General features: G+C 44.8%; 1 protein-coding gene across 4 annotated transcripts in view; it reads right to left on the reverse strand.

Annotated features, from left to right (window-relative positions):
- Positions 1-344: 344 nt before the first annotated feature.
- The window catches only part of Fbxw11 (F-box and WD repeat domain containing 11), an 88349-nt gene continuing 64470 nt past the window's right edge, over positions 345-24223 (reverse strand). For all 4 annotated transcript variants that reach the window (XM_052194948.1, XM_052194947.1, XM_052194949.1 and 1 more), the window contains 10 exons: positions 23622-23808; positions 22220-22310; positions 13845-13982; positions 12430-12548; positions 10670-10919; positions 8031-8149; positions 7267-7377; positions 6412-6490; positions 4128-4313; positions 345-2531 (listed from right to left, as the gene is read on the reverse strand). In XM_052194948.1, coding sequence (XP_052050908.1) covers positions 4152-4313; positions 6412-6490; positions 7267-7377; positions 8031-8149; positions 10670-10919; positions 12430-12548; positions 13845-13982; positions 22220-22310; positions 23622-23808 — 1256 coding nt within the window. In that variant the 3' untranslated portion in view covers positions 345-2531; positions 4128-4151. The remainder of the gene's footprint in view (positions 2532-4127; positions 4314-6411; positions 6491-7266; positions 7378-8030; positions 8150-10669; positions 10920-12429; positions 12549-13844; positions 13983-22219; positions 22311-23621; positions 23809-24223) is intronic.

A 24223-nucleotide genomic window follows, 5' to 3' on the forward strand; every position in this document is an offset into this window, starting at 1 on the left:
AAGGATCCTCTCCTGCAAGCACTAAGGACCACTTTCCTATCTCACAGAACTCATGAAGAAATCATGCTCATTTGTCACAGATCTGCCAGGGACAGCTCCAAGGCCCTCCCTGTGCTCTTGAAGTTTTCTGGGAAAACCTGAAGAATTCCACAGGCCAGAAGTCCAGACTTCAGCTTCACCTTACAGATGAATGGGAAAAATCCACCTTTATGGTATGTCACTTAATTCCTGGTCAGACAAAACTGCTTTTCTGAAAACTGTGATAGCCAGATAGGACTTCTACAACACTTTAGATATTGGCTTGAATTAGCAGCAGAAGTAACAATCCAGGTAACACAGCCAGATCAGGTGTACTGCATAGCACTCATCTTGATTTATTGACATTACTTAGCAATTTATTGGACAAAGGTCAAACTTTTGTTTTTATTAAGCACATTCCACAGTACAAAGCCGTCATGATAATATCTGTACAATTTAACAGTTTCAATAGCTGTTCAGACACATATTTATTTCAAACAGATAATTGGCAAACATAATTAGTTACCAGTTAGAATTAGACTACCCCAGTGCTTTAACACATTAATATAGCAGTAATTTACAGTTGCTCAATTACGGTTAGCAAAATAAAGTCCAGAGTACAGCTGGGAATTACTACTGTAATCCCAGAAATTGGAATTCCTTGGGTACCCAAGTCCCCTGCTATAATTAGTAGGCACAAATCAAAGGTCGTGTGCATCTGAAGGCCATGATCTCCCAAGGATCGACAGGAACTTCTTTATTAAACATGCAGAAACAGCAGAAACGTCCAGCTGTGCAGAGCTCACCTCCTCCCCTCCCCCTCCCCTCCACTGGGCGTTCCTGTCAAATGGGTGATAAGCTGTGAGGTGGTGTGTTCACACCCCCTTATGGACCGGGGCCTACTTTCTATACATTTAAGCCCCCACCTCTCTGAAATAAACATGGAAGCTTGTGAGAATGATTTATCGGAAAACAAACAAACTACAAAATTAAAAAACTGAAAAGGAAAGCCAACCAGTGAACACATCCAAGACACACTGACCCACTGACCTACTGACCCACTGCATTCACAAGGCCGGGACAAGCAGAGCCCAGAGGCCTTCTCTCTCCTAGAGTGTGCTTCCATGGGAAGAGGCTTCATTCACAGAAGGGGCTGGTTGGTCCTTTAAAACCGTACTAACATTCCTTGATCTTTGGAAACAATGGCAAGGGGAAATCAAAACCTAATCTTGAAAGAGGGAAATAATGTCCCCAATGTCCTGTCTGGGTGCCACTCTCACAAGGGAGTGACAGCAGAGCTGACAGACAGGGCCTGAGGCTGTGCTCCTTAATGTGCTCTCCAGGCTCTAAGCCAGCAGCTCCCAACACCCCAGCAGAGTGCCGGAGCTCAGAGCCAGGAGCCCCGCCTACGGGGCAGCCATCCCCACCTCAGTCAGGTCATGTAGGACAGTTGGATGTTGCACAGAGAAGCCAGTGATCACCCTGAGGAGGTGAGCACTGGGGACTCAGGAGGACAAGGACAGTGCTGTGGAGACTGTGAAGACACCTGCAGATGCCACACAACAAATCAACTAGGGAAACTTCTCAAGTTCCATCTGAAAACATACACAGCATACACAAAAGACAGTGACAACTAAAACCCAAGTGAATACTGAAGGAAGGTCCTAGGCCAGCACAGCAACCCTGGAGTCAGGTGTGACAGTCCCCACAGTAGTGTCTCAGGCGCAGGGGCCGGCCAGCAACCTTGAGCTTGAATGTTATGTACATTATATCTACATGCGGATACAGCATTTTAAATTAGGAGGCAAGCACTCAGATAAAGGTGTTACTCTACCAAATATCAGAAGATGAGGGGGACAGAGAACAGTTAATAAAAGAAAATAGCTGTATTACCTGTGCAGAGGTAATATAACCCACTTACTCTTTAAATTAAAAAAACAAACAAACAAACAAACAAACAAACAGAAAGAAAGAAAGAAAGTATAATCCAAAAATACTAAGATAATCCAGATCTGCCCACTGTCCAACACATTCCTGTGCACATCAGAGCGACGGCGGCGGTGATGGTGACTGACAGTCTAAGGAGAAGCTGCTGCCGCTGCTGGAGAGGGAAGCCGGAAGGCGCTGTGGAGTCGTTTGGCACCCAGCACTTCACCAAGAATGCAAGGCTGCTTTTAGTACCAAACCAAGGCGCAAAGCGACGACGACGTAACTAGAAGCAGGGCTTCTCCTGCCGTCCTTGCTGTGTCCTTCACGGGAGCATGTGCATCGGAAGCGCTGGGGTCTTCACTGAAGGGGGACAGGAGCTGCTGCTCTCCTTGCAGGGGTGAGCTAAGGAGTCCTTCTCCAAGGAGAGCCAGGCGGGCGCAGGGAGAAATGTCGGGGCTTGAGGGGTGGGGCTGCTCTGTGTCTACCCAGCATCTGGAACCAAGTCCAGCCCCAAAACTCAGCTGTGAACCAACTCCCTTAGGCGTGTGTTAGCCATGTAGCCAGTAGTTCAAGACCAGGAAACCCTGAAGAAGAAGAAAGGAGAATGGCATTATTAACTAGACAGGACATGGAAGGGATGCAGAAGGCAGGTTCAAGAAAGAAAGGGGGAAGGGGGGGGCTAGACCTCCCCCTCCATCCCTTTCCAGGCCTGCCCCTTAGACTTTCTGACTATGCCTGGTGCGGAGCTGTGTCTTCTGCCTCAGCAAACCTCTTGAGCCCTGTGCTGGGAAGCCATCACAGGGTCACCATTCCTGATCCACGTCTGAAATTGGCCCTATGTTATAATAAAGGCTATGTGAGTCCCAACTACTCAATTCTGCCACCGAGGCTTGGAAGCAACCAGCAGCCACGGTGACATGAGAACAAATGAGTGCGGCTAAGCTCCAGTCAAACTAATTTTATGGAGGTTGGAATTTTAATATCACAGAATTTTTGGATAGCATGAAATTGTATGTGCCAGGTGGTGGTGGCGCACACCTGTAATCTCAGCACTCTGGGAGGCAGAGGCAGGCGGATTTCTGAGTTCAAGGCCACCCTGGTCTACAGAGTGAGTTCCAAGACAGCCAGGGCTATACAGAGAAAAAACCAAATCCAAAAAAAAAAAAAAAAACCATTGTATTTTTCAAGTGTTTAAAATGTAAAAACTATTTTTGGCCCGCATTGGCAGAAAAACAAAGCATCCAGTGGTCAAATGAGATGCTTGGCTACATTGTGTTAACCTGAGCAGTATGAACTTCTGGAGAGTCATTTATGGGATTCAGAATCTGGACTTAAAAAATATCTGAGACAGATTCAAGGTGTGTGCCAGTACTACCTAGCTTATTCTTTTGTCTTTAGTAAGCTAGAAAGTACATAATAAAAAGCTTCAAAGAATTAAGTAATGCTTCTTAATTAGGATAATTTAACCACAGATCTTTAAGTAGTCACAGAAGTAAGGGTATTCATGAAGTGGACTGAGTGGGATGTGCATGTGCAGAACCCCGCGGCCCTGACAGATCTTCCAGGCCGGAATATTGTTCCCAGCAGCCATGCGTACCTGGGATGGGGCAAACCAGGCTTCTCGCCTTCTAAATGGAGCATCTTGGTGAGCAAACTATCCTGTCACCAACAGTGTGACAGCTCTGTAACTAGAGCGAGGACTTGCTTTCTGAAGCACCTGTCACCCCTCACCATCTCCTTGTGGAGATGGCAATGCACAGTGGACTATGGTGATGGGAAGAAGAATGTGGACTGTCCTGTGTGTGTGCATGCATGAGCATGTCCATCCATCTGTCTGTCTGTCAGCCACAGAACTAAGTCCAGGTAAAAAGGTTGATTTCTGCAATCCAAAAATCAAACCTGGAAACCTACCCTGATGGTAAATGGCTATGACCATGCAGGAATTCATTTAGGTAACTAGTTTTTTAAATCAGCAACCACAGCCATCAGTGCCCGTCGATGATGGCCACAGCCCACAATGTGCAGGGCTGTCTGTCGGGAGCCTATGGAGGAGACCTTCTCTCTGACAGGCTTTCTTTCACTCACACCACTAAGAACCTCAGTCTCCTAGTTCCCAGAGGTAAAGCCCAGAAGCAAGGTCTTGAAGAGCCCAGGTGGGGCTGGAGTTTGAGCACACTCACCAGATTGGGCCACAGTGCAGGCTGCTATCTGGAGATATAGGTGTAGGTTCTGGAGGGAGAGCGTGTCTCATTCTGGGCACTGGGAGGCACATTTAAGAAATCCCAAATCAAAATAGTGTCATCGTGGGAGCTGCTGATGATCTGAAACTCATCGAACTGCAGTCGAAACACACGGCCAGAGTGTTCCTGTGGAAGAGCGGCGTGGTTAGCACAGGAAGCATAGCTTCACACACAGCCCCGCCAGAGCTGGCATTTAGCTCTCAGAGCCTCCAGTGTAGCCTGCAGACACTGAGCTGCATCCTTTCTCTAAAAACAAATGCCTCCTAGGTTTTTCATTTTTAAATTAAACATTATGTCATCATGGTCAAGTAATGTGAAGAAAAGCAGAGGCCATCAGAGTTAATACCTACTCAGGAGATAGTGTAAAACACAGAAGGACAAAGTTGCTATAATTTTTTTTAGGATTTATTTACTTTATGTATATGAACAAACACACTGTAGCTATCTTCAGACACACCAGAAGACATTGGATCCCATTACAGATGGTTGCAAGCCACCATGTCATTGCTGGGAATTGAACTCAGGACCTCTGGAAGAGCAGTCTATGCTCCAAACCGCTGAGCCATCTCTCCAGCCTCCTATAAAGTTTTTTTTTTTAAAGATGACCAAGAACATCTATGTTAAATCACAGCGGTCATCAAAATTCATGGTGAAAGTAGAATGGCCCTTACAGTACTACCTGCTCTAGTCAGTGCAGGAAGATAGGAAATGCAAATATAACTGCTGGGTCTGAAAAGCAGAGTCAGTCTTGCAGAAGGACCCAGGCTCAATTCCTAACACCCACATGGCAGCTCACAACCATCTGTAACTATAATTCCAGCAGATTCAACAGGCTCACACAAGGTGATCACATACACAGGAAGGCAAAATATTCATACACAGGATTTATCTGTGTAGCCCTGGCTGTTCTAGAGCTCACTCTATAGACCAGGTTGGCTTCAAACTCAAAAGATCTACCTGCCTCTGCCTCTCTGATGCTGGGATTAAAGGTTTGTGGTCACCAGCATAGCATGGCCCTAAAGATAATTTTCTAAAAAGAAACAAAATTGCTGAATTCAAGAAAAGCCTATCACTATTTTCAGATGTCTTCTCAAAGGGGAAAAATGACAAAAACAAAAACCAAACACAGAAGCAGCCACAATATTAGAAATCAACAGCTTTGGTAATATTAAAGAAGATTCACAAATCAAAATAAAGCATTTATTTGATCTTAAAGCAAGGAAGACATTCTGCCATTACACTGACTTGGAAAACCAATCACCTGGAGATCACAGAGGTCACAGAGTCAGTGGAATAAAGCAGACCCTGCCCACAGACTGGAGCCTCACAGAAATGCAGTAGAAAGGGGGTGCTAAAGCGCAAGATGGAGAAGGGGAGATGAAGGGGAAGGGGGGATGGCAAAAGAGGGGATGAAGAGAAGAGGGATGGGAGAAGTGGGGGCTGAATCCAATGCTCCTCAGAAGGGCCACAGTTTCACCTAGACTGCAGGACTCCCTGTCAATCATCAACGGCACTACAGAGACCACGGTAAAGTGCACAGTGTCGAACACTTCAAAATTCATTAAAAAGTATATCTAGCCAAGATCTTCTGGCCTCAAATTCATGATGTAGCCAAGGACAACCTTAGACTTCTAATCTTCCTGCCTCTATCCCAAGAGCTGAGATTAAAAGTCTGAACTACCATACATGGTTTAAAAAAACAAAAATCTAATATTTTTAATATTTCTATCAAAGAAATGTAAACTGACATATTCATTAATTTGTTGACAATTTTTCTATACTGCATATTATAGACCAAAGTATCACACTACTTTAACAATCTATTTATTAATTTAAAATAAATTTTAAAAGCTATTTTAAAATTTTTAAAAAGTGAATTTTAAAATTCACTTTGTAACTTAGTATCCATGTTACAAAATGTGGGGGACTAAGTATGAGATTCCCACGATGCCCAAAGGAGTCCAGATAATAACCAAGGGGGAAATTCGACCTTAACAATCCACCACTGTACAGTTATAAAACATAACATAAGCCCTAACTACAGACACCCCTAAGGCTACAGGAGAAATGCAGCCCAACCCTGAAGGCTGCTCACCTATAGAGGACCCTGCTGTAGTGCAAACGTACTATGTTCTGGCTGGCCAAAATTACCTATACATTTCTGCAAGCATGGTACAAAACACAAGCTTTCCTGGGCACCCTCCCCATCCAACACTTCACATACCACCAAGGTGCGCAGACACAATGTGCTTGCTGGGGCCCGAGGGTCAAGAGCAGCCTGCAAGTCCCAGACTTTAATCTTCCTACAAGGAAAAATGAGACTGGATTTAATCAAAGTGTTAACATTTCTTACACTGTGAACATCCATGACAAACAGTGCCCTTGAAAGAGCTACAACCAAACTCAACAAGCAACATGCTGGTGTTTCTAACTTTTCAAACTTAGACTTTGAGTATTTGATTTTAGAAAAAAAACCTAAACCCTCCCAGAATTCCTGAAATCTTAAAGGGATATTACCGCTGAGATGAACAGGCAGAAGACTCAGGGTTCCCTAAATTCACTTTGTAACTTAGTATCCATGTTACAAAATGTGGGGGACTAAGTATGAGATTCCCACTATGCCCTTCTCCAAATGAAGAAATGTTTAGCACACTAATGCCCCTGACCAAGCACATATAAGGCAGTACTGGGACTTATAGCTTCCATCTGTCATTGACAACAAAAGGAGAGAAGAGAAATTTTATTACTGAGTTCACAGTTTATTTATAATTTAGGCAAATTCCCTATAATTTGTGTGTGTGTGCGTGTCTGAGGACAACTCTTCTGGAGTGAGTCCTTTCTCCTTCACCAGGACTGAGCTCAAGTCACCAGGCTTGTGCAGCGAACACCCTCACTAACCCTGCAGGTCCGACTTCAGATGCTTTACTTCATATTCTGGATCTAAGCATCCTCACCTGACCCACTGGTAGGACGAATCTTTCTCACAGAGTTCTGCATTCACACTGCTGTTAATACAAGACTCGTTCTTGACAAGCTCTTGACAAGACTACAGCCATGCTTGTGCAGATTAAACACATACCCATCATAGGCGCCACTGACAATCCTCTTGTTATCAAAACGGATGCAGCGGACCAATTCTTCGTGACCCTCTAGGACTCTTAAACAGGCACCACATTCAATATCCCATAACCTTAAACAAGAAGCAGTCGTCTATGAAACAAATCCCCTCACATGACTCCCTCCCTCCTAGTTCTGTGCACCTGTTCCAGGCAGGTACCTCTCCATTCTCCTGCACCCCCACATTCCCATCCCATAGCTTATGCAAACCACTGAATCTAACACTTTTACACTAGCTTAGGTAGAAACTTCGCTTTGCTATACTTTGCTTTATACAATTTGAAACCTATAAAAGTCATTTTCTATTTAAATCAAATTATCAATCAACAAAGTCATTTCAATTACACTTAGTCCCTGGGAATTCTCCTGGTGTCTCAGCTGATAAATCCAGAGCCCAATGGCCTCAGTTTTTCTTGAGATGTAGACTTGAGGCAGGAAATGAAAAAAACAAGGGAAGGGCAGGGAGATGACACATGGCCAGCAACACGGCCCCGGAGGTCTTCCGACAGTGACGAAGCTCGGTGGTGACTCAGGTACCAGGGTGATTTGCTTCCTAGGGAGTGGGCCTTGGACTCTTAGAGACACAAAGCCTATGGCCATATCAAGCCTTCTCCTTTGCATGATTCACAGAGTGTAAACTCTTGTGCATTCTGATTCTGGGGTGAGAGACATTTTTGTTTTGTTTTGTACAATGGTTTTTGTAATAATAAACTAATTTCTACGCACCGGATGGTATTATCTGACGATCCACTGACAACAAGCCGGTCCCGGTACTGCAGACAGGCGATACCTCGCTTGTGCCCATTGAGAGTGCGAACAAACTCACAGGTGCTCGTGCTCCACACCTGCAGGAAGGCAGCGGTGCGGTTAGGATGACACTCATAGAGAGCTGCGATGTTAGCATCCAAGAGACAGTGTAGCTACAGAAGACAGGCAAGGGCACACAAGGATCAACCGTAAATTCTCTTCTCAGCTAATGCCAGCCAGTGTGAATCTTCCTGGCCACAGTGAGAGCTGGAGTAAAACTCAGGCTCAGGCCTTTCTTTCTGTGGAGGAAAGAGTCCCTGACAGATTTTCTGGTTTTGTGCTAGCTCATGTCACACTTAATGTGCCTGACATACAAAATCCTCACCGTCCACATCTTCTGCTTCTCACCAGTTTCTTGAGTAGCACCATTTATTTGGCCATATGACTCCTAATCGGCCACGGGATGTATAGTCTCCTTTGTGAGACTCTGTAAGATGCAGGTGCTGGCTGGCATCCGTGCATCTGTGAGACTCTGTAAGATGCAGGCGCTGGCTGGCATCCGTGCAGAGTGAGAGCCACAGCAGCACTTGTGGCTGAGCAGAATGACCGGGCATTTCTATGCCCATCCCAGCAAATAGAATTGGACCCACAACCCCATGCCACATATGAAAACTTAATTCAGGGAGTTCAAAGATCTAAATGGAAGAGCTGAAATAATAGAACCTCAGGGAGAAGAACAAAGGAGTTGTTTTGTAAACCTCCAGTGTTAGGCAATGGTTTCACAACAAAAGTACATACAACACAAACAATAAATTGATAAACTGGATGTCATCAAAATCTTTGCCCTCCCAAGGATGACATTGACAAAGTAAAAGAGTGAAAGAAAAAAATCATTTGTCTGATTAAGAGGCTCATCTCGATAATGTATAAAAATGTTCCCACCCACGCATCTCCCCATCCATCCAGCTATGTGACGCGCATGGACATTTCATCTGCATGTATATTTCTGTGCACTACATCTGTGCTTAGTATTCTTGGAAGCCTGAAGAGGGTATGAGATCTCCTAGAACTAGAACTAGGGTTACAGATGGTTGTGAGCCACAGTGTAGGTGCTGGATTTTCTGCAAGAGCAGCAAGTTCTCTTAACCACTAAATGTAGAGGAACGCTAGGGTGGGGAGGTGGGTGAGCATCCTCATAGAAGCAGGGTAAGGGAGGATGGGATAGAGAGTTTGCAGAGGGGAAACCGGGAAAGGGGTTAACATTTGAAATGTAAACAAATAAAATATTCAATTTTTTTAAAAAAAATTACAACTCATCTAGAAAAATAAAGTTTTAAGTGGGCTTAAGATACATTTATCCAGAGCAGATACAATGACCAACAAGCAAGCAGGCACGACTAGCCACTACAGAGTAAGAGCAAATCAGCAGATGTTCCTGCAGCCCAGGACAGCTACAGCTGTGGAGCTGTCATACGGAGCGATCCCCACAGAGGTGACCTCAGTCAGGCCCAAGTGTTCCTGACTTGACATCTGGGCTGCTCTAGTGCTGACGGTTGGCATGTGGTTAAGTTAATGCACACAAAAACCAACTGTTCAGCTTCCAGACACTGACGGTTTCATGTGATACAGCCTGAGATTTGTAAGGTGAGTTATCAGGGAACAGAGCTGTGCAGTGCTAACCATTAGAAATCCTTAAGGCCAGAACAATGTCTCATGCTGGCAGGACTGTAGCGTGGGACAGCACCCGGAAAGCCATCTGCATGGGCAAATGTTTATAGCAATGTCATTCGTGACAGAAGGGGAAACAGAAGTATGATCCAGTCAGAGTAAAAAGATGGGTTTGGTCACCAGAAACACCACTGATCTCTGCTAAGCCATCTATTACAGACACAAAGGACCACATAGCACATGATTCCATTTATATGAAAATGTCTAGGCAAATTCAGAGACAGAGGGTAGAATGTTGAATGCCAGGAACATGTGGAGACATGAGAACTGGTAAGGATGATCAGCGTGGACAATACAATATGTGAGATTGTCATAGAATCAATGTAATTAAGAGAAAAGTGTGTGTGTGTGTGTGTGTGTGTGTGTGTGCGCGCGCGTGCATGTGTGCATACAAACAAAATGAGTTAACATAGATATGGGAATCAGAACTGAATTTCTTACACCTTGTGGGCTATCCTAGTCTACAATTCCTGGTCATGTGTTTGCCTTCCATCTGCCCGATAAGCTTCTTGAAGGCCGGGGCTGTCTTGTTCATCCTTCTCTCTCCAGCTCTTAGAAGTCAACAAACCAAACTTAGGCTCCACATGACTAGTCTGAACCATGTCTGTGAAACAGACAGCAGCGTGTGCGCTGGCGGCATGAGACAACTGTGTACAGCTCCTACACACGCGGGGTGAGTGTCCTAGCCACGCATCTCACAGATTGACAATTGTTCCCCACTGGACCAATGGCATTTTCTTGCCTTGCCTGTGGCTCCAAAGCATGAGGATGGGACGGTCTCATGGGAATGCATAGAGAAGACCCCGCCCGCCACCTGCTGTAAGCCACCTCTGCCTTTTTCTGCTGTATAGGAATGGGAACGGTCAGCTGAAGATGTCAGACACACTCACTTTAATGGTCCTGTCTCCAGACGCAGACACGATGTACTTATCATCAAAGTCTACTACATTGACAGCAGCACGGTGGCCAACCAGAACACGGCGTAAAGTGATATCGGTGGCAGAAGCCATGTCCCACACAGCGATGGAACGGTCCTTGGAACAAGTCACCATCAGTCCATTGCTGAAGCGTAAGTGCAGTACGGCTTCGTTGTGGTGGATGAGTGTGTTGAGAACCTCACCAGTGTTCACATCCCAGACTCTGGAAGAGAACAGAAAGCTGGGACACTGAAAACCAGGGAAATGTGTCACTCCTGCTGTACCAGGTGTGTGCTGGCGGCAGAACCCCAGCAGCGGCCTCCTTAATGCTGACAAATCTGAAATACTTTTAACAAGTTAAATCCGGCTATAAACACGCTTATCTCACACTCTAGTAATTAACTCAGCGATGTGTTCGGGTTTGTACCAGTGACAGAGACAATCACTCTAGAGGGCAGGCTTTGAGTGAATCTGTGATGGCAGGAGGCTGACAGCTGGGGAGCCCTAGGCAATCTCATGCTTAAAGTTCCCACTGGCCTCTGGCAGGCTGAGAAATCTGCTGCTTACATCTGCAAACTAAGCCGTGGCATTTTATCAAAGCCCTTTCTGTCTTACACCTGAGACATGGGGTGCACAGTGTATCCTCTCTAGAGGAAGCCCCAACATCCTAAAGAATACTGCCACAGACCGGAAGAGAATCCTGAAGGTTGAGCAGTGACCAAAAAGAGGCCAAGCCGGGGCAAAAGCAGCCGCTGTGCTGCAGGCAGGCTTAAAAAGAGCCTGACAGTGTGACACGAGAGAAGTAACCCAGGGGCAGAACATCACTGAACCCAGGGGCAGAACGAGCAACTATCCTATGTCCTCGCTGTGCCTGTGAATGAGTCACCTGAGAGGACCTGCTCCATCCTGCCCCTCACCCCTGCAGTCCCCCTCAGTCTAGCCAGACTGTCCATTCCGATGCCCTTTTCTCTTGGACTTGGTCACCCTGCCTGCAAGCCTATCAGGCATGGGGAGGTGTGCTTTCCCAGGAGTGCAGGAGCAGATCTCAGTGACGTTCCCTTTTTATCTTTGATACCCAACTCTCAGGCACAGCTCTCTCCTGCAATGTCTTCTCCACTCTGCCCTGGGTTGGCAACTAAAAACTAAAGCCTCCACCATTTCAATGCCTACATTACAAACCCTACAGTCACAGGTTACCTAAACTCAGGGCTCAAAATGCACTGTAATGTGACTCCAGGACATTATTTAACTTCTTAGTTTTCTAAGGTACCAATACAGATTAAGACAAGGCTTAAAAGAACTCAGGAAGATATACATCATCACACTGTATCATCTCCAGCTCTCAGAGCTCACTTTCCCATGAGTCTGCAAACAGACCTGCCTGATTCTCGCAGTTCCCGCACCCTTCACACTCCAACAACAGAGGCCTTCTTCCCCTCCGCTCTGCTGGCAGACAGGAGGCAAGTTAACAAAGGCCAGTGTGGTTGGATAGGAGAGCACCCTGCCAGCTCTATACAACATGAAGAGGACAGGACATCTAAAACTCAGCCTTTTGCTGAGTGCCACCCCATCAAAAGGAACCTGGAGATATAGTAAGTTAAAAATATGTCTAGAACCACATGTGTGCACACATGTGGATGTGTGTGTGTGGTGTGTACGCACACAAATGGGAAGGCATTTCCCGTTTCCTCAGGACTCGGGAAAGTGTTAGAAAATGAAGCCAGGACACTCACCTCACTGTGGAGTCAGAAGAACCAGTTACGATGACTCGCTCATCATACTGGAGGCAGAGGACAGAGCCCGTGTGTCCCGTTAGCACTTTCAAACATTCCAAGCTGCTTTTATCCCAGATCTATTGAGACAAGATCGAGCATAGCAGCAATTTAGTGCACACACTCACACAAAGATCCCCACACATGCTGCACTCTGAATCAAAGACACACACAGGGTGGAAACAAGCAGGAAACACAAGAGAAGGAATGGCAGTACCTACCAGCGTACAGCGGAACAGACTTATAGCCTAAGTAGCCCCTGGCCACTGTGCTCATTCAATCACAGCTTGAGAAAGGGGGTTTTAATAAATTCTGGGAAGGGTGGTCTTACTCTCTAGTACATAATGTGACAGCCTCAATGATGACCATTTAAAAACGTCCCCTCCCTTAGAGCATCAAAACTTTAAAAATATAGAGTGTTTGTTCCCTGAAAATCCCAAACAAAGGACCAAGAGTTCTAAATAAGAAAATGGTTTAATAAAGTTAAACTAAGCACTTAAGAACTGAAACAGACACAGGCTCCATTGCTGGATAGACTTGCTCTTTAGAGCTGTATCTATTAAGGTCTCTGCCTGTTTTTTAAACATGTTTTATTTCCTCGTTGTTGGGTTTTGATAATTTCTACACACTTAGCTAGGATTCCCTCATCAGATGTGTCTTTTACATGTATATCCTGTCAGCCCAAAGCCTGTATTTTCTCAGAGCAGAAAACTGTCATACTAATGAAGCCTACCCCGTCAACTCTTCCTTGACAGACCATAGTCTGGATTACAAGTCATCCCTGCACCCAAGGTCATTTACCATACAGGTGGCAGCCAGCATCCGGGGTTCACTCACTCAGCTGAACTGAACCTACCCTCTGACAAACCCTCACACACATGTATTGCTAGAGGTTTCATTCCCAATCCTGAGAAGCCACAAGCAGTAAGCACATCCCTGAGAACTAAATGGATCAGCAGACTGTGATGTACCTAAGAACATGAACTGCTACTTCACAAAATAATGAACTACTGCTAAACGCAGCAGGAGAGAGTAAATGCATCTGTACTGAGTACAGACATCGGTTCAAAAGTCAGCTACATGTTATATGAATACACACACACACTGCAGTGTTGAGAAGACCACTGGATTCCTGGGTGCGAGATGGCCTGAGGGAACCACAGGACAAGTAAGTGAATCTGAGGGGATATCAACAGAGAGGACCAACTACAAATGTGCTCAGAGGCTGGGAGTGCTGGTTCTGGTTCCTTCTGAACCAAGGGAGCTGCTGATGTTGAAAACAGATAAAAATCTCTCAGCAGTAGCAGAGACTGTCATACACCAGAGCACCTTACCCCAAGCATCACTCTAAAATAACACACAGATCAGTAACTCGCCTTGATAGAGTTGTCCCGGAGGCCACTGATAATTTTGTCGTCATCATATTGCAAACAGTAGACACCCTTACTATTTTCAGATCGGCACTGGATCCTCTGCAAGTTGTGTCGTCCACACCGCCAGTTGGATTCTATGGTCTGGAGAAAGGAGGCAAGAAGTGGGATTTTGTGAGTCAACTATTTGGTTAGATTTAACAATCTGGTATTGCTTCCAGAAGCAGAACACCAGAGACCCCCAACCTTGCTCTTTTCCCAATAAACCTTGGGCAACAATGTTTCTCCTTAAACCCTCCCTGCCTTCCTGGCAGGTGTCACAGGATTTCCAGTGAGCACTGGGTTAGATTTGAAATGGCCTAGACAGAATTCAGTGTTTAAAGAACATCACTTGCCCCCAAATACAAATAGATAGCAACTCATTGAGTCACTCCCTAATGCCAATTAAAATACATGGCAAAAGACTGCCCTATTGCTAAGCACTAACTGAAAAGTTCTCTGATCACTAAAATGATAAGACATTGTGCTAATGTGTGCCAAATCCATAGAGAACTGCATTGTCAGTTTTAAGCTCCTGCCAGACTGAAATCACTATGAATAAGAATTTTTAAAAGGGAGGGAGGGAGGGAAGGAAGGAGGGAAGGAGGGAAGGAAGGAAGGAGGGAGGGAAGGAGGGAGGGAGGGAAGGAAGGAAGGAAGGAAGGAAGGAAGGAAGGAAGGAAGGAAGGAAGGAAGGAAGGAAGGAAGGAAGATTTTGCCTGGTGGTGGTACATGCCTTTACTCCCAGCAGAGGCAGAGTTCAGTCTGGTCTACCAGGGAGTTCCAGGACAGCCAGAACAATAGAGAGAAACTGTGCTCACTGGTGCATACGTGCTTGGTGTGTGTTGTTTAATGAGCTGTTAGCATATTTCCAGTATCAAGAAGTATGTGAGAGACCAACAGGAACCACACTGCATTCCAAGGAGGCATAAAGCCAATTGTGAGGGTAAATACTTGGAATCCTAGAAACAGGGGCCTGCCTAAGATGCACATCAGGATTCTTCCTGCACACCTGTGTGAACACACCTGCTCTCCCCCTCCCATCACACCTGTGTGAACACACTTGATCTCTCTCTTCCCCCTCATGCCTGTATAAACACACCTGCTCTCTCCCTCCCTTCACACCTGTGTGAACACACCTGCTCTCCTCCTCCCCCTCATCCCTGTGTAAACACACCTACTCTCTTCCTCCCCCTCATCCCTGTGTGAACACACCTGCTCTCCCCCTCCCTTCACACATGTGTGAACACACCTGCTCTCCTCCTCCCCCTCATCCCTGTGTGAACACACCTGCTCTCCTCCTCCCCCTCATGGCTGTGTGAACACACCTGTTCTCCCCTCCCCCTCATGCCTGCTCTCTCCCTCTCCCCTCTCAGCACTTTTAACGGCTAAACAATAATATACATTCAACAACAGAAACTGGCTAGCTAACTGGATGCTGCCTGACAGTAGCAAGCCATGATCTGCAACTAGAGCATGGGAGGAACACTGTGTGTTTCTGAGGGAGGTCGCTCAGCAGGTTACGTACATTATACACATTTTAACCTACACTTATCATGAATTTATCAAATGTAATCCCATGGTAGACTAAGGGACATCAAGACTCTGAACGAAATAGGCTTGGTTAAAGATTAAGCCAATAATCTTTGTTTTCCTTTTATAAATAAGGAAATAGTTTTACCTGCCTAAGTCTGCAAACTGGATTAGGTAGAAGTTATGCCCAGTTCTGACCAGCTAGGAATATACTCATCAGTACAAAGGATAGTCTCAGCTCTTCTGTCCAGGCAGAGAACACAGAATAAAAACATACAGGAACAATCTAGGGCACTGTCTGTGTCAAACAAATCAAGCAAACTCTGGCTACAGGAAAGACACCAAAGGCACTCTGGCCCAGATCAATGAGGAAGTAGAGAGTGTCTACTAGAAGGCCTGGCCTCAGGAAGTAGCTAGCAGAGACTATTCAAAATTAACAACACTAAGCCTCCAATAAGACTAGCTGCTCTGCACTCTTAGCCTTTGAAACCAGCAGAAAACAGGAACAGCTGTCCACACTCAACTTCTCAACTTGAGTCCAGGTTGACAGAGGATCTGTGACTGGCTAAAGCTTGAGTGCTTGCTGTTTGGAGAAGCAACAGCCTCTCCTCACAACAGAGGCCCAAGCACTGGCCCTCCTGGAACCCAGTAAGCCAAGAGTCCTCTGCTCTGAGGACTGCATTCTTCTGAACTCTTAAGATGCTAACATGCTGAGTGCACTAACACTGTCCTAAGCATTATACACTGCCATCTCTGGGCATTCAGAGGGATATGTTCTACAGCCCAGCACAGATACCAAAGTCTATGGTATAGATTTTACAAAATAACTTAATTATGTAAAACAGCATAATTACTTTGTTTTGTGATTTTTTTTTCTTTTAAAGTACTCCTCACTATGTAGCCAAGGGTGGCTTTAAAATCTTCTTGCCACATTTAATTAAATGGTATAATATTTTCATACACCTATGCACATCATCATATAGGCTTTGACTCATTTCTAGATGAGCTTTAATAGTAAACATTGGGGAATTTTTGAGGTTTCCTTTGTAGTTTTTGAAACAGGGATTCTCTGTGTAGCCTGGGCCATTCTGGAACTCACTCAGTAGACTCAGGATAAGAGATCCATATGCCTTTGTCACCTGGGCGCTGGCATTAAAGGTGTGTGCTGCCATGCCTGGCTCAATATAAATATTACATAAATAGCTGTGATGCTAAAGTTATGTAGTGAATCACAACCAAAAAAGAAAGAGGGGAAAAAATCTTGTCCATGTTCAGTACAAATTCTTTTCCCAATGTGGTAGCTGAGTCTGCGGAACTAATAGAATATTTCTAGCCAGCTCTTCACCTAATGCTGAGGCAAGAGCCACTGCTCACATTTTTATAGAGAAAGAAATGAAGAGTTGGAGCTATTAATACTTGTATCAATACATGTATACTGAAAGGGCAAGCGTCTGTCATTTGTGACCTCTGTGCTCAGCACAGGCCCTCAGAGCCAGCCCTGAACAAGCAGGACAGTGGTTGCATGCCCAACGCCTGGTGACAACACACACCAGTGCAGACACCAGGGCTCTTCTGGGTGCCTGCTGCCATCTAAACTTCCTAGCCGTACAGTATCTCTAGTGGGTGGTAAATGTCAAAACCAGGAAAATTACCTGACCCCACTGTACAACCATCCCTCATAACAGGTATTAATTAGTCTCTATGGCAACTTTGTAAAGGGATCCAGAGCATAAAAGTGTATTTAAACAAACCCACTGTCTAGAAACATCTACAGAAATTAGCATATTTTGGATAATGACTGGGGCATCTTAGGAAAATGCTGACTTAGGAAGCCAGATATACTAGAAAGGAGTCTATTCCTAGCCCAGTAGTCACCCGTGCTCGGGTGCCATCCTTTGGGAAAAAGAGTTGATAGAAAGTGTGTATTAAATACACAGCATGCCTAATGGTCCAAGCGCACGGGTGTCCTTGGGCTTTCAGTGGTGTGATCTAAAGCAGGCTCTACTCTGTGTACAGAACAGAGAAAGCAAGCACATTTATATCACACAGAAGTTAAAAAAGGAAAGGTATTCTTCATTTGAACAGAGGAGCTGAGAGGATTTCTTAGACACTTCCTACTACTCGTCAAGTACTTTCTAGAATGGTGAGCTGGCCGTAACCTTTAACTGCACCTAACACACTGGGGACACAGAATGCACAGATGAGGAAGAAGAGCCACTATGGCACCACATGGCCACATCGCCTGTGACGACATGACAGTTCTTCAAACACCTGGACAAAGAATAGTCATTATTAAAGCTGAGCTGTCCCATTACTCCTGAGCCTCAGACAGCTGTGAGGGGACAGGGCTTCTTCATGAGTGCCACCAGATAGCCCACTTGCCTTCCAGGCAGAAGGAAACCAAGCTATGGCTGCACGACTCCATGTTAACAAGGTTCCTAACTCTCTAAGATATTTTTATATTTTAAGGAAATGTTCAGAAGACTCTCAGTGAGTCACGCTGGGAAGTCCCCACTTAGGGCAAGTTTTTAAATCTTTAGGTTCTTGAATCCAAGGTAAGTATAGTTCACTGGAACCAACAGGAAGTGTCAGGACAGCCATGCAGCCACCGAGAGCACTCCTGAGACAGCCTGCCTTTAGCTCTGCAGGCCACCCACACACAGAGGCAGCACTTGCTGAGGACTGTGCCTACCCAGAACACTAGCATCACGGCTGACAGCCTCAACCCTCACTCCAGTTCTTCTCAACCGGGTTTTCACAAACGTAGCCCTCAGCCTGGCAGGCAGCAGCCTCCACCTCTGTGAAGCAGGGCAGTAGACCTGCTCCCCCAACTGTCAAAGAGGAAACGTGCTCTTCACCACCTATTGGGAACACTGACAAAAACAGTAGGCGGTAATTAAAAAGGGAGGTTCTCCCCAAATTATAGGAATTGTGTCCGCCTGGCTGCTATTTATCGCAGGCATACTTCGTGGAAGGGTCATCGAGGTGTTGAACCTTTGCATGGAACTCAGCTATCACCCCAGTGGGGCAGCAGCGTGGCCAGTCACACAGTGTGACCTCTCGAATACCTGCCATGCCATGAGCCGTAAGGTGGTATAGCTACTGCAGGAGGATTTCACGTGGTAGAGAACTTGTAAAATGGCCTTACCCTGCACAGAATCTCAAAACACTGGGAAAGTAGCCATGATATACAGAGTGTACAGCGGCATTTAAATTGGCAATAGAGTGAAAACAGATGTCTGAGTATGGAGAAATAACATTATTTTTAGAAGCCTAAACATAACTGAGTGGGTGGGCAAGTTTCAGCATTTTCTAGTTGGGACAATGTTAATATCAAGTTTGCAAACCACAAAAAAAGCTTTCCACTTTCCCTGAATGAAATGTGGTTTATTAAAAGGTGTGATACAACACACCATCCTTTTCCCCACGGGGAGTGCTTCAAAGCCACTTACCCGGTAAATACAGTCACTACTCTGGAACAGCAGAAAAGAAAAATCCTAGATCAGGACATTAGTTTGTTTGTAAGAGCATTTTCCTTCCATCTGCAGAGACATCTGGGAGTGCAGGGCAGACAGTCAGGGGAGTCACATAACCAAGGTGAGTGGACAGTGAGCTTTCCTAAAAACAGCACTGACAAGGACTCTAGATATCAAGGGAGAGTGTGGCTGCCGCTTGGCGGGACATGCCTCAGGTTTGCCAGGAGTTTCAATATAGAGGCGTGCAAACCCTCTGTGTGGTGAGAACACCCAGGAGAGAGGAACCTTTTCAGAAAGTGAAGAATGTGAATTATTCTCCAGACTCCGATTCTCACTCCCCATCTTCTCAACAGCAGGAGCTAGTCACACAAAATTACAGCCAATTTCTGGTGGCTCAATGTGGAAGGCAAAGTTGGGAGAAGAACTTCTTCCTCTTTGCTTATGATAGGCCAAGGCCAAGCTAAGAACGTTGTACTTGAGGAGTCAGAAAGCTGTCAAGAAGAGTGGAGTGTAGACGAAGAACCGATGGGGGCTGTGCAGGGCTGGGGAGACCTGGACACTCTGGGCTTCCTGGAACTTTGGGCAGTGCTTGATAACCTTTCAATGCTACCTTTTCCCTAAACTAAAGCAAGAACTAAACTTTCCCAGAAGGAAAGCAAGGCCAAGGGATCTCTTTCATCTCAATAGTCAAGGTGCTGAGGGTCCACATCCTCAGAGGAAGACAAGTCTACAGAATCAAATATGCCTTTCCCCTTCACTTCTTGAATGTTCTACTTTGGAAATAGCAAACAACTAACTGTAAGGCCAGGGCTAAACAGACCTCAGCTGAAAGCCCACCTCTTCTATGTAACACACCCTAAAACTTCTTTAGCCTCTGTGTCCTTCAATGATATATGATACAATACGATATGGCATGATACAGACCTTATAAAATTATTGTAATTATCTGTGTAAACCCCCTCACAGTTCACAGTAGAGTATAAGAGTGAGAATCACTATGTCCTGCAGGTGATAGTTTTTGTTTTAGTTTGGGTTTTTTTGGTTTTTTCGAGACAGGGTTTCTCTGTGTAGTCCTGGCTGTCCTCGAACTCATTCTGTAGACCAGGCTGGCCTCAAACTCAGAAATCCACCTGCCTCTGCCTCCCAAGTGCTGGGATTAGAGGCGTGCGCCACCACTGCCCGGCAACAGGTGATACTTTCACAGCAGTCATTATGGACAAGCTCGTCTGTGTGCCTCCCAGATATGGGTCACATCTGTGTGCCTCCCAGATATGGGTCACATCTGTGTGCCTCCCAGATATGGATCAGAGAAAACTTCCACATTTATGCCCGCCTTAACAAAACACAGCACACTCCTAAAACAGAGTGGAGCTCTGTTCAGAGGTGGTGCCATTGATCCATACTGCAAAGCTCTTGTATGAAGAGCCAGAGCCTATATGATTGATTGGTCCTGGGCTCTACCACTCAGTAACTGTTGGTGACAGTATGTGGATAGCTGTGGACTGTAACACTCAATACTGTGTCTGTGAGACTATGTGGTTGATTATGGGCTGTGCCACTCACTGTGATACAAGGTTAACAGTTTATCTTGTCGGCCCATGTTTCTTAGATTTTCAGTGTGGACTTGACCTATTTTTCAGGGTGCCTAGACTATCCTATGAGAAGTTATGCTCTAAACTACTAAACAAAGTATCTGGTATAAGTAAGTGTCCTATTAGTGGAACACAGTTTCTGTCACTATTACTATTAGTGAGTACACTGAAGTATAAGCGTCATCCCTCATACTAAGAAACTTAGCCACAAAAATTTGAAGGAGACTCTGTGGCCAGGCAGTGGGTTTTCCCAAACCACACTTTAAGAACCACTGGGAAGACCACCGTGATGCAGAGGTTTTATATCAAACAGCATTTCCCCAAGACTCCATTTCCCATCACATCTGCCTCCTTTGCTAGCTTTAAAGTATTTTTTCAGCCTGAGGAAATGTTTATGGTAAGTGCTGTCATACTGTCAATTATAATGGTAGTCATGACGACTAAATAAAATAATCTACATCACCAAACCTCGATCAAATAGAAAGGTTCTCCCGAATTCCTGTTTATTAATGAACGGCTTTAACCAACATCCCTCAGAAGGAATGCTTTCTCCAGACCACTCATGGAAAGTAGGAGAGTAAGTATCTCAAGGGCATTTCTGAGCTGTGCGTACACACTGTACTAGAGCAGCCGCTCCCTCCTGAAGTGCACAAACCCTAACATGGATGACAGTCTGCTCCATGTCGCCTGCTAAGCACTGCAGGACATTAGTCCAAGTTTTGAACAATAGGTCAATTAATTCTTAAACTTTATGTGGCAATGGTTTAAAATTATTGAGCCCTCCCTAAAAGGTTAGTTTTTAAGTTGTTTAGAGAGCATACACTCAAGATAAAGAGTTTCCCCTTTTAAATAATGATATCCGGTCACACACAGATGAACCATTAAAGAGAGATGGATCCATTAGTTCACATCTGCCTGAGAAGGGGCGGTGATGAACTCCACAAAGGCACGTTTCTCCATTAACAAATTCTGGCACAGTAACTTTTATGTTCATCACCTGGGGAAGAGGATTACTTCACAGTTTGGAAACTGGCTGTAACTTTATGTATACAGCACTGGTCAACGAAGGCTCAACTTTACTGCCAAAGAGGAAACAGTAGAGAAACTAAGAACAGACGAGACATATGTGACAGAGTTAATGAAGAAGTCCCTGTGCGTGTGTCTATCCTGGTTTAAGAGAAAGAGCTTAATAAAAAAAGTATATTAGAATACGCTGACAATATCAAACACGGCTCAGAGCTCTTAGCAAAAGCCCAGAAGCTGGTCACTGAAGTTACACTCAACTTCACAACGGCCCCAAAGCATAACCTGCTTTACAAAGCCTACTCCATAACGCCTTAGAGTAGCTGAAGCCATTTGTATGAAAAACTATGCATGACTTAAGGAGACTACACACATGCCTTTCACAAAGATGGCTCAAAAATATAAAAGTAATGTACACCTAAAAGAACAGTTTAATAATAGTTTATCTTGGATTAAGGTTTTAATGAACTTGCAGCCTTACAGAAGCATTTTAGAAAAGTTGTATTTCTATAAAAAAGCATAACCGGCTCTGAAAAACAGCTAAAGATTACACACTGTGATATTTATTTCCAAAACTCAACTTTTAAAAATGAGTTCCATGAGTTTAGAACAAAAGGGCTTAGAAAACAATATAAATTTTTGTATAGAACTTTATGTATAAACAATATAAAAAGCTGCGAATAAGCTCCCATGGAGAGGCAATTAAGTAAGCAGTTACCTCTATGTCCTGGATGATCTTTGGGTATAACGATCTATAAAATGAGTTGGGAGGGCCATCTGTAGGTCTGTTTTTAAACAGGTACTGATCCCTGGCAAATGAAAACAAACAGATGTTACATTTTTGCACATAAAAGTAGAGATTTTACTTAAGCATGCTTATAAGGACAGCCTGCACTTCATGTCTTTTCCTTGCACTGAGTGTTAACAGTTCAAAAGGAAGGTTTCTAACAAACTATAGTTTCCATGGTAGAGACAATCTAGTTCTGGCACGATGCTGGTCTTTTATTTTCTGAGTACTATCACACAAATAATTAAACTCTAATTTTAGAGCTCCCCCCCCCCCAAACTTTATCAGTAAAAACTTGCAAATAAAAAACAGGACACACTGAAAAGAACCAGTCACAAAATCTACACATTTTAAAGAACCTCTTAAAAAATTACAATAGGCATTTTGAAGCTGTGCACCTTCACTGGACTTTGTGCTTTCACTATCAAATATATTTTTATGGTTTTATCCACTACAAAATGAAAAAATCATGCTAGAGTTAGCATCAAGACAACAATTAGTTTGTTATCCCTTTTCAAAACTCCTCGTGCCCATTAGCTGCACTCAGTCTGCCTCCCTAGGACTGTGCCTTCCTCGGGAGGCTGTGTTCGATGTCGGACGCAGCACATGAACAGAAGCTTGAGACGCCTTAGCTCCCATCAGGAAACTGCAGCCACCCTCACCCTGCTCCACCTCCGCAGGCCTGTGCCTCTTCTGTAATGCTCTGTGCTGACTGCGCAGAGTGGCTGACATTTTCACAGGACCATCAAACTGCATCTAAGCTCACAGGCTTCCTTCCCTGGAGAGCCTACATTGGGTTTCCATGCTTCCCCATGAGCAGAGATTAACACAAAGGACATTAACTCAGGCTGCTGTGACAGAGCAGCTGCTTCCATCCCTGGCAATTAAAATACAAACAAGGAACATTACTAGACTCATATTTTCCTTTAAAATTTGTTCTATGTATGGAGGTTTTGTTTGTGTATGTCTGTGTGCCTGGTGCTCATGGAGACCAGAAGAGGGCATCAGAGTGCATTTCCTCTGGAAATGGAGCACCAGAATATTGTAAACTACCAGGTAGTTGCTGAGGATTGAACCAACGTCCTCTGAATGTTCTTATTCACTGAGGGATCTCTCTAGCTCCAACTCTCACATTTTTCGTTACCTTTTTGTGATGAGAAAAAGCATAAATTATAGCTTTAAAAAGATGAATGTACCACCCATTTAAAGTATTAAAAACTTTGTAACAAACCCATGTCAGAAGGGGAAATTCTAACAGCTTTAACCTATCATTTTTCTTCCTTGTTTAAAAAGACTGACACATTCACAAGCCTCCCCCTCCCCAAGTACTTACCAGCCTCTCCTTTCTGAGAGACCCTTCCAGAGAGGGTCGGTGCGCACCATCCTCTCAATCAGCTTCTTCCAAAGCATCCCTTCTGAGATCACTCGCTGCCATTCCTTACACACCAGTTCTGCTGCACACAGAGACCTGGCATCCAGGTAGGAAAGAATGTTTTCTGCTATGTGATCTAAGCCTTGCTCTACAAAAAAGAAAAGCAATGAAAAGAAATGGAGAGACCAGCCCTTCTTTTAAAGTGAAAACTAAGTAAACTTTGAGGCTGGTACAACATGCAGGAGCAAGGCTTGGCAAGGCTCAGGAACTGGTGCAGCCAGCCGCTGCTCTTGCTGTGAGAGCTGTCCTGGGAATTTCCAGAGCCCCGAGCCTATTTTTCTGTCGAACCTTTACAGGCCTTCACGTGCAGCAAGCCATCCTCCAAGGTGCACTCTCCATAGCCACGGGGCCAAAAGGAAGAATGAGGCAAGTGAAGAATTAAAAGTATACGACGTATCGGGCTTGAGTGAGGGCTCACTGGTTAAGATCACTAACTGCTCTTCCAGAGGTCCTGAGTTCAATTCCCAACAACCACATGGTGGCTCACAACCATCTATCTGTAA

This window comes from Apodemus sylvaticus, chromosome 10 (genome assembly GCF_947179515.1).
Source record: "Apodemus sylvaticus chromosome 10, mApoSyl1.1, whole genome shotgun sequence".
Lineage (NCBI taxonomy): Eukaryota > Metazoa > Chordata > Mammalia > Rodentia > Muridae > Apodemus > Apodemus sylvaticus.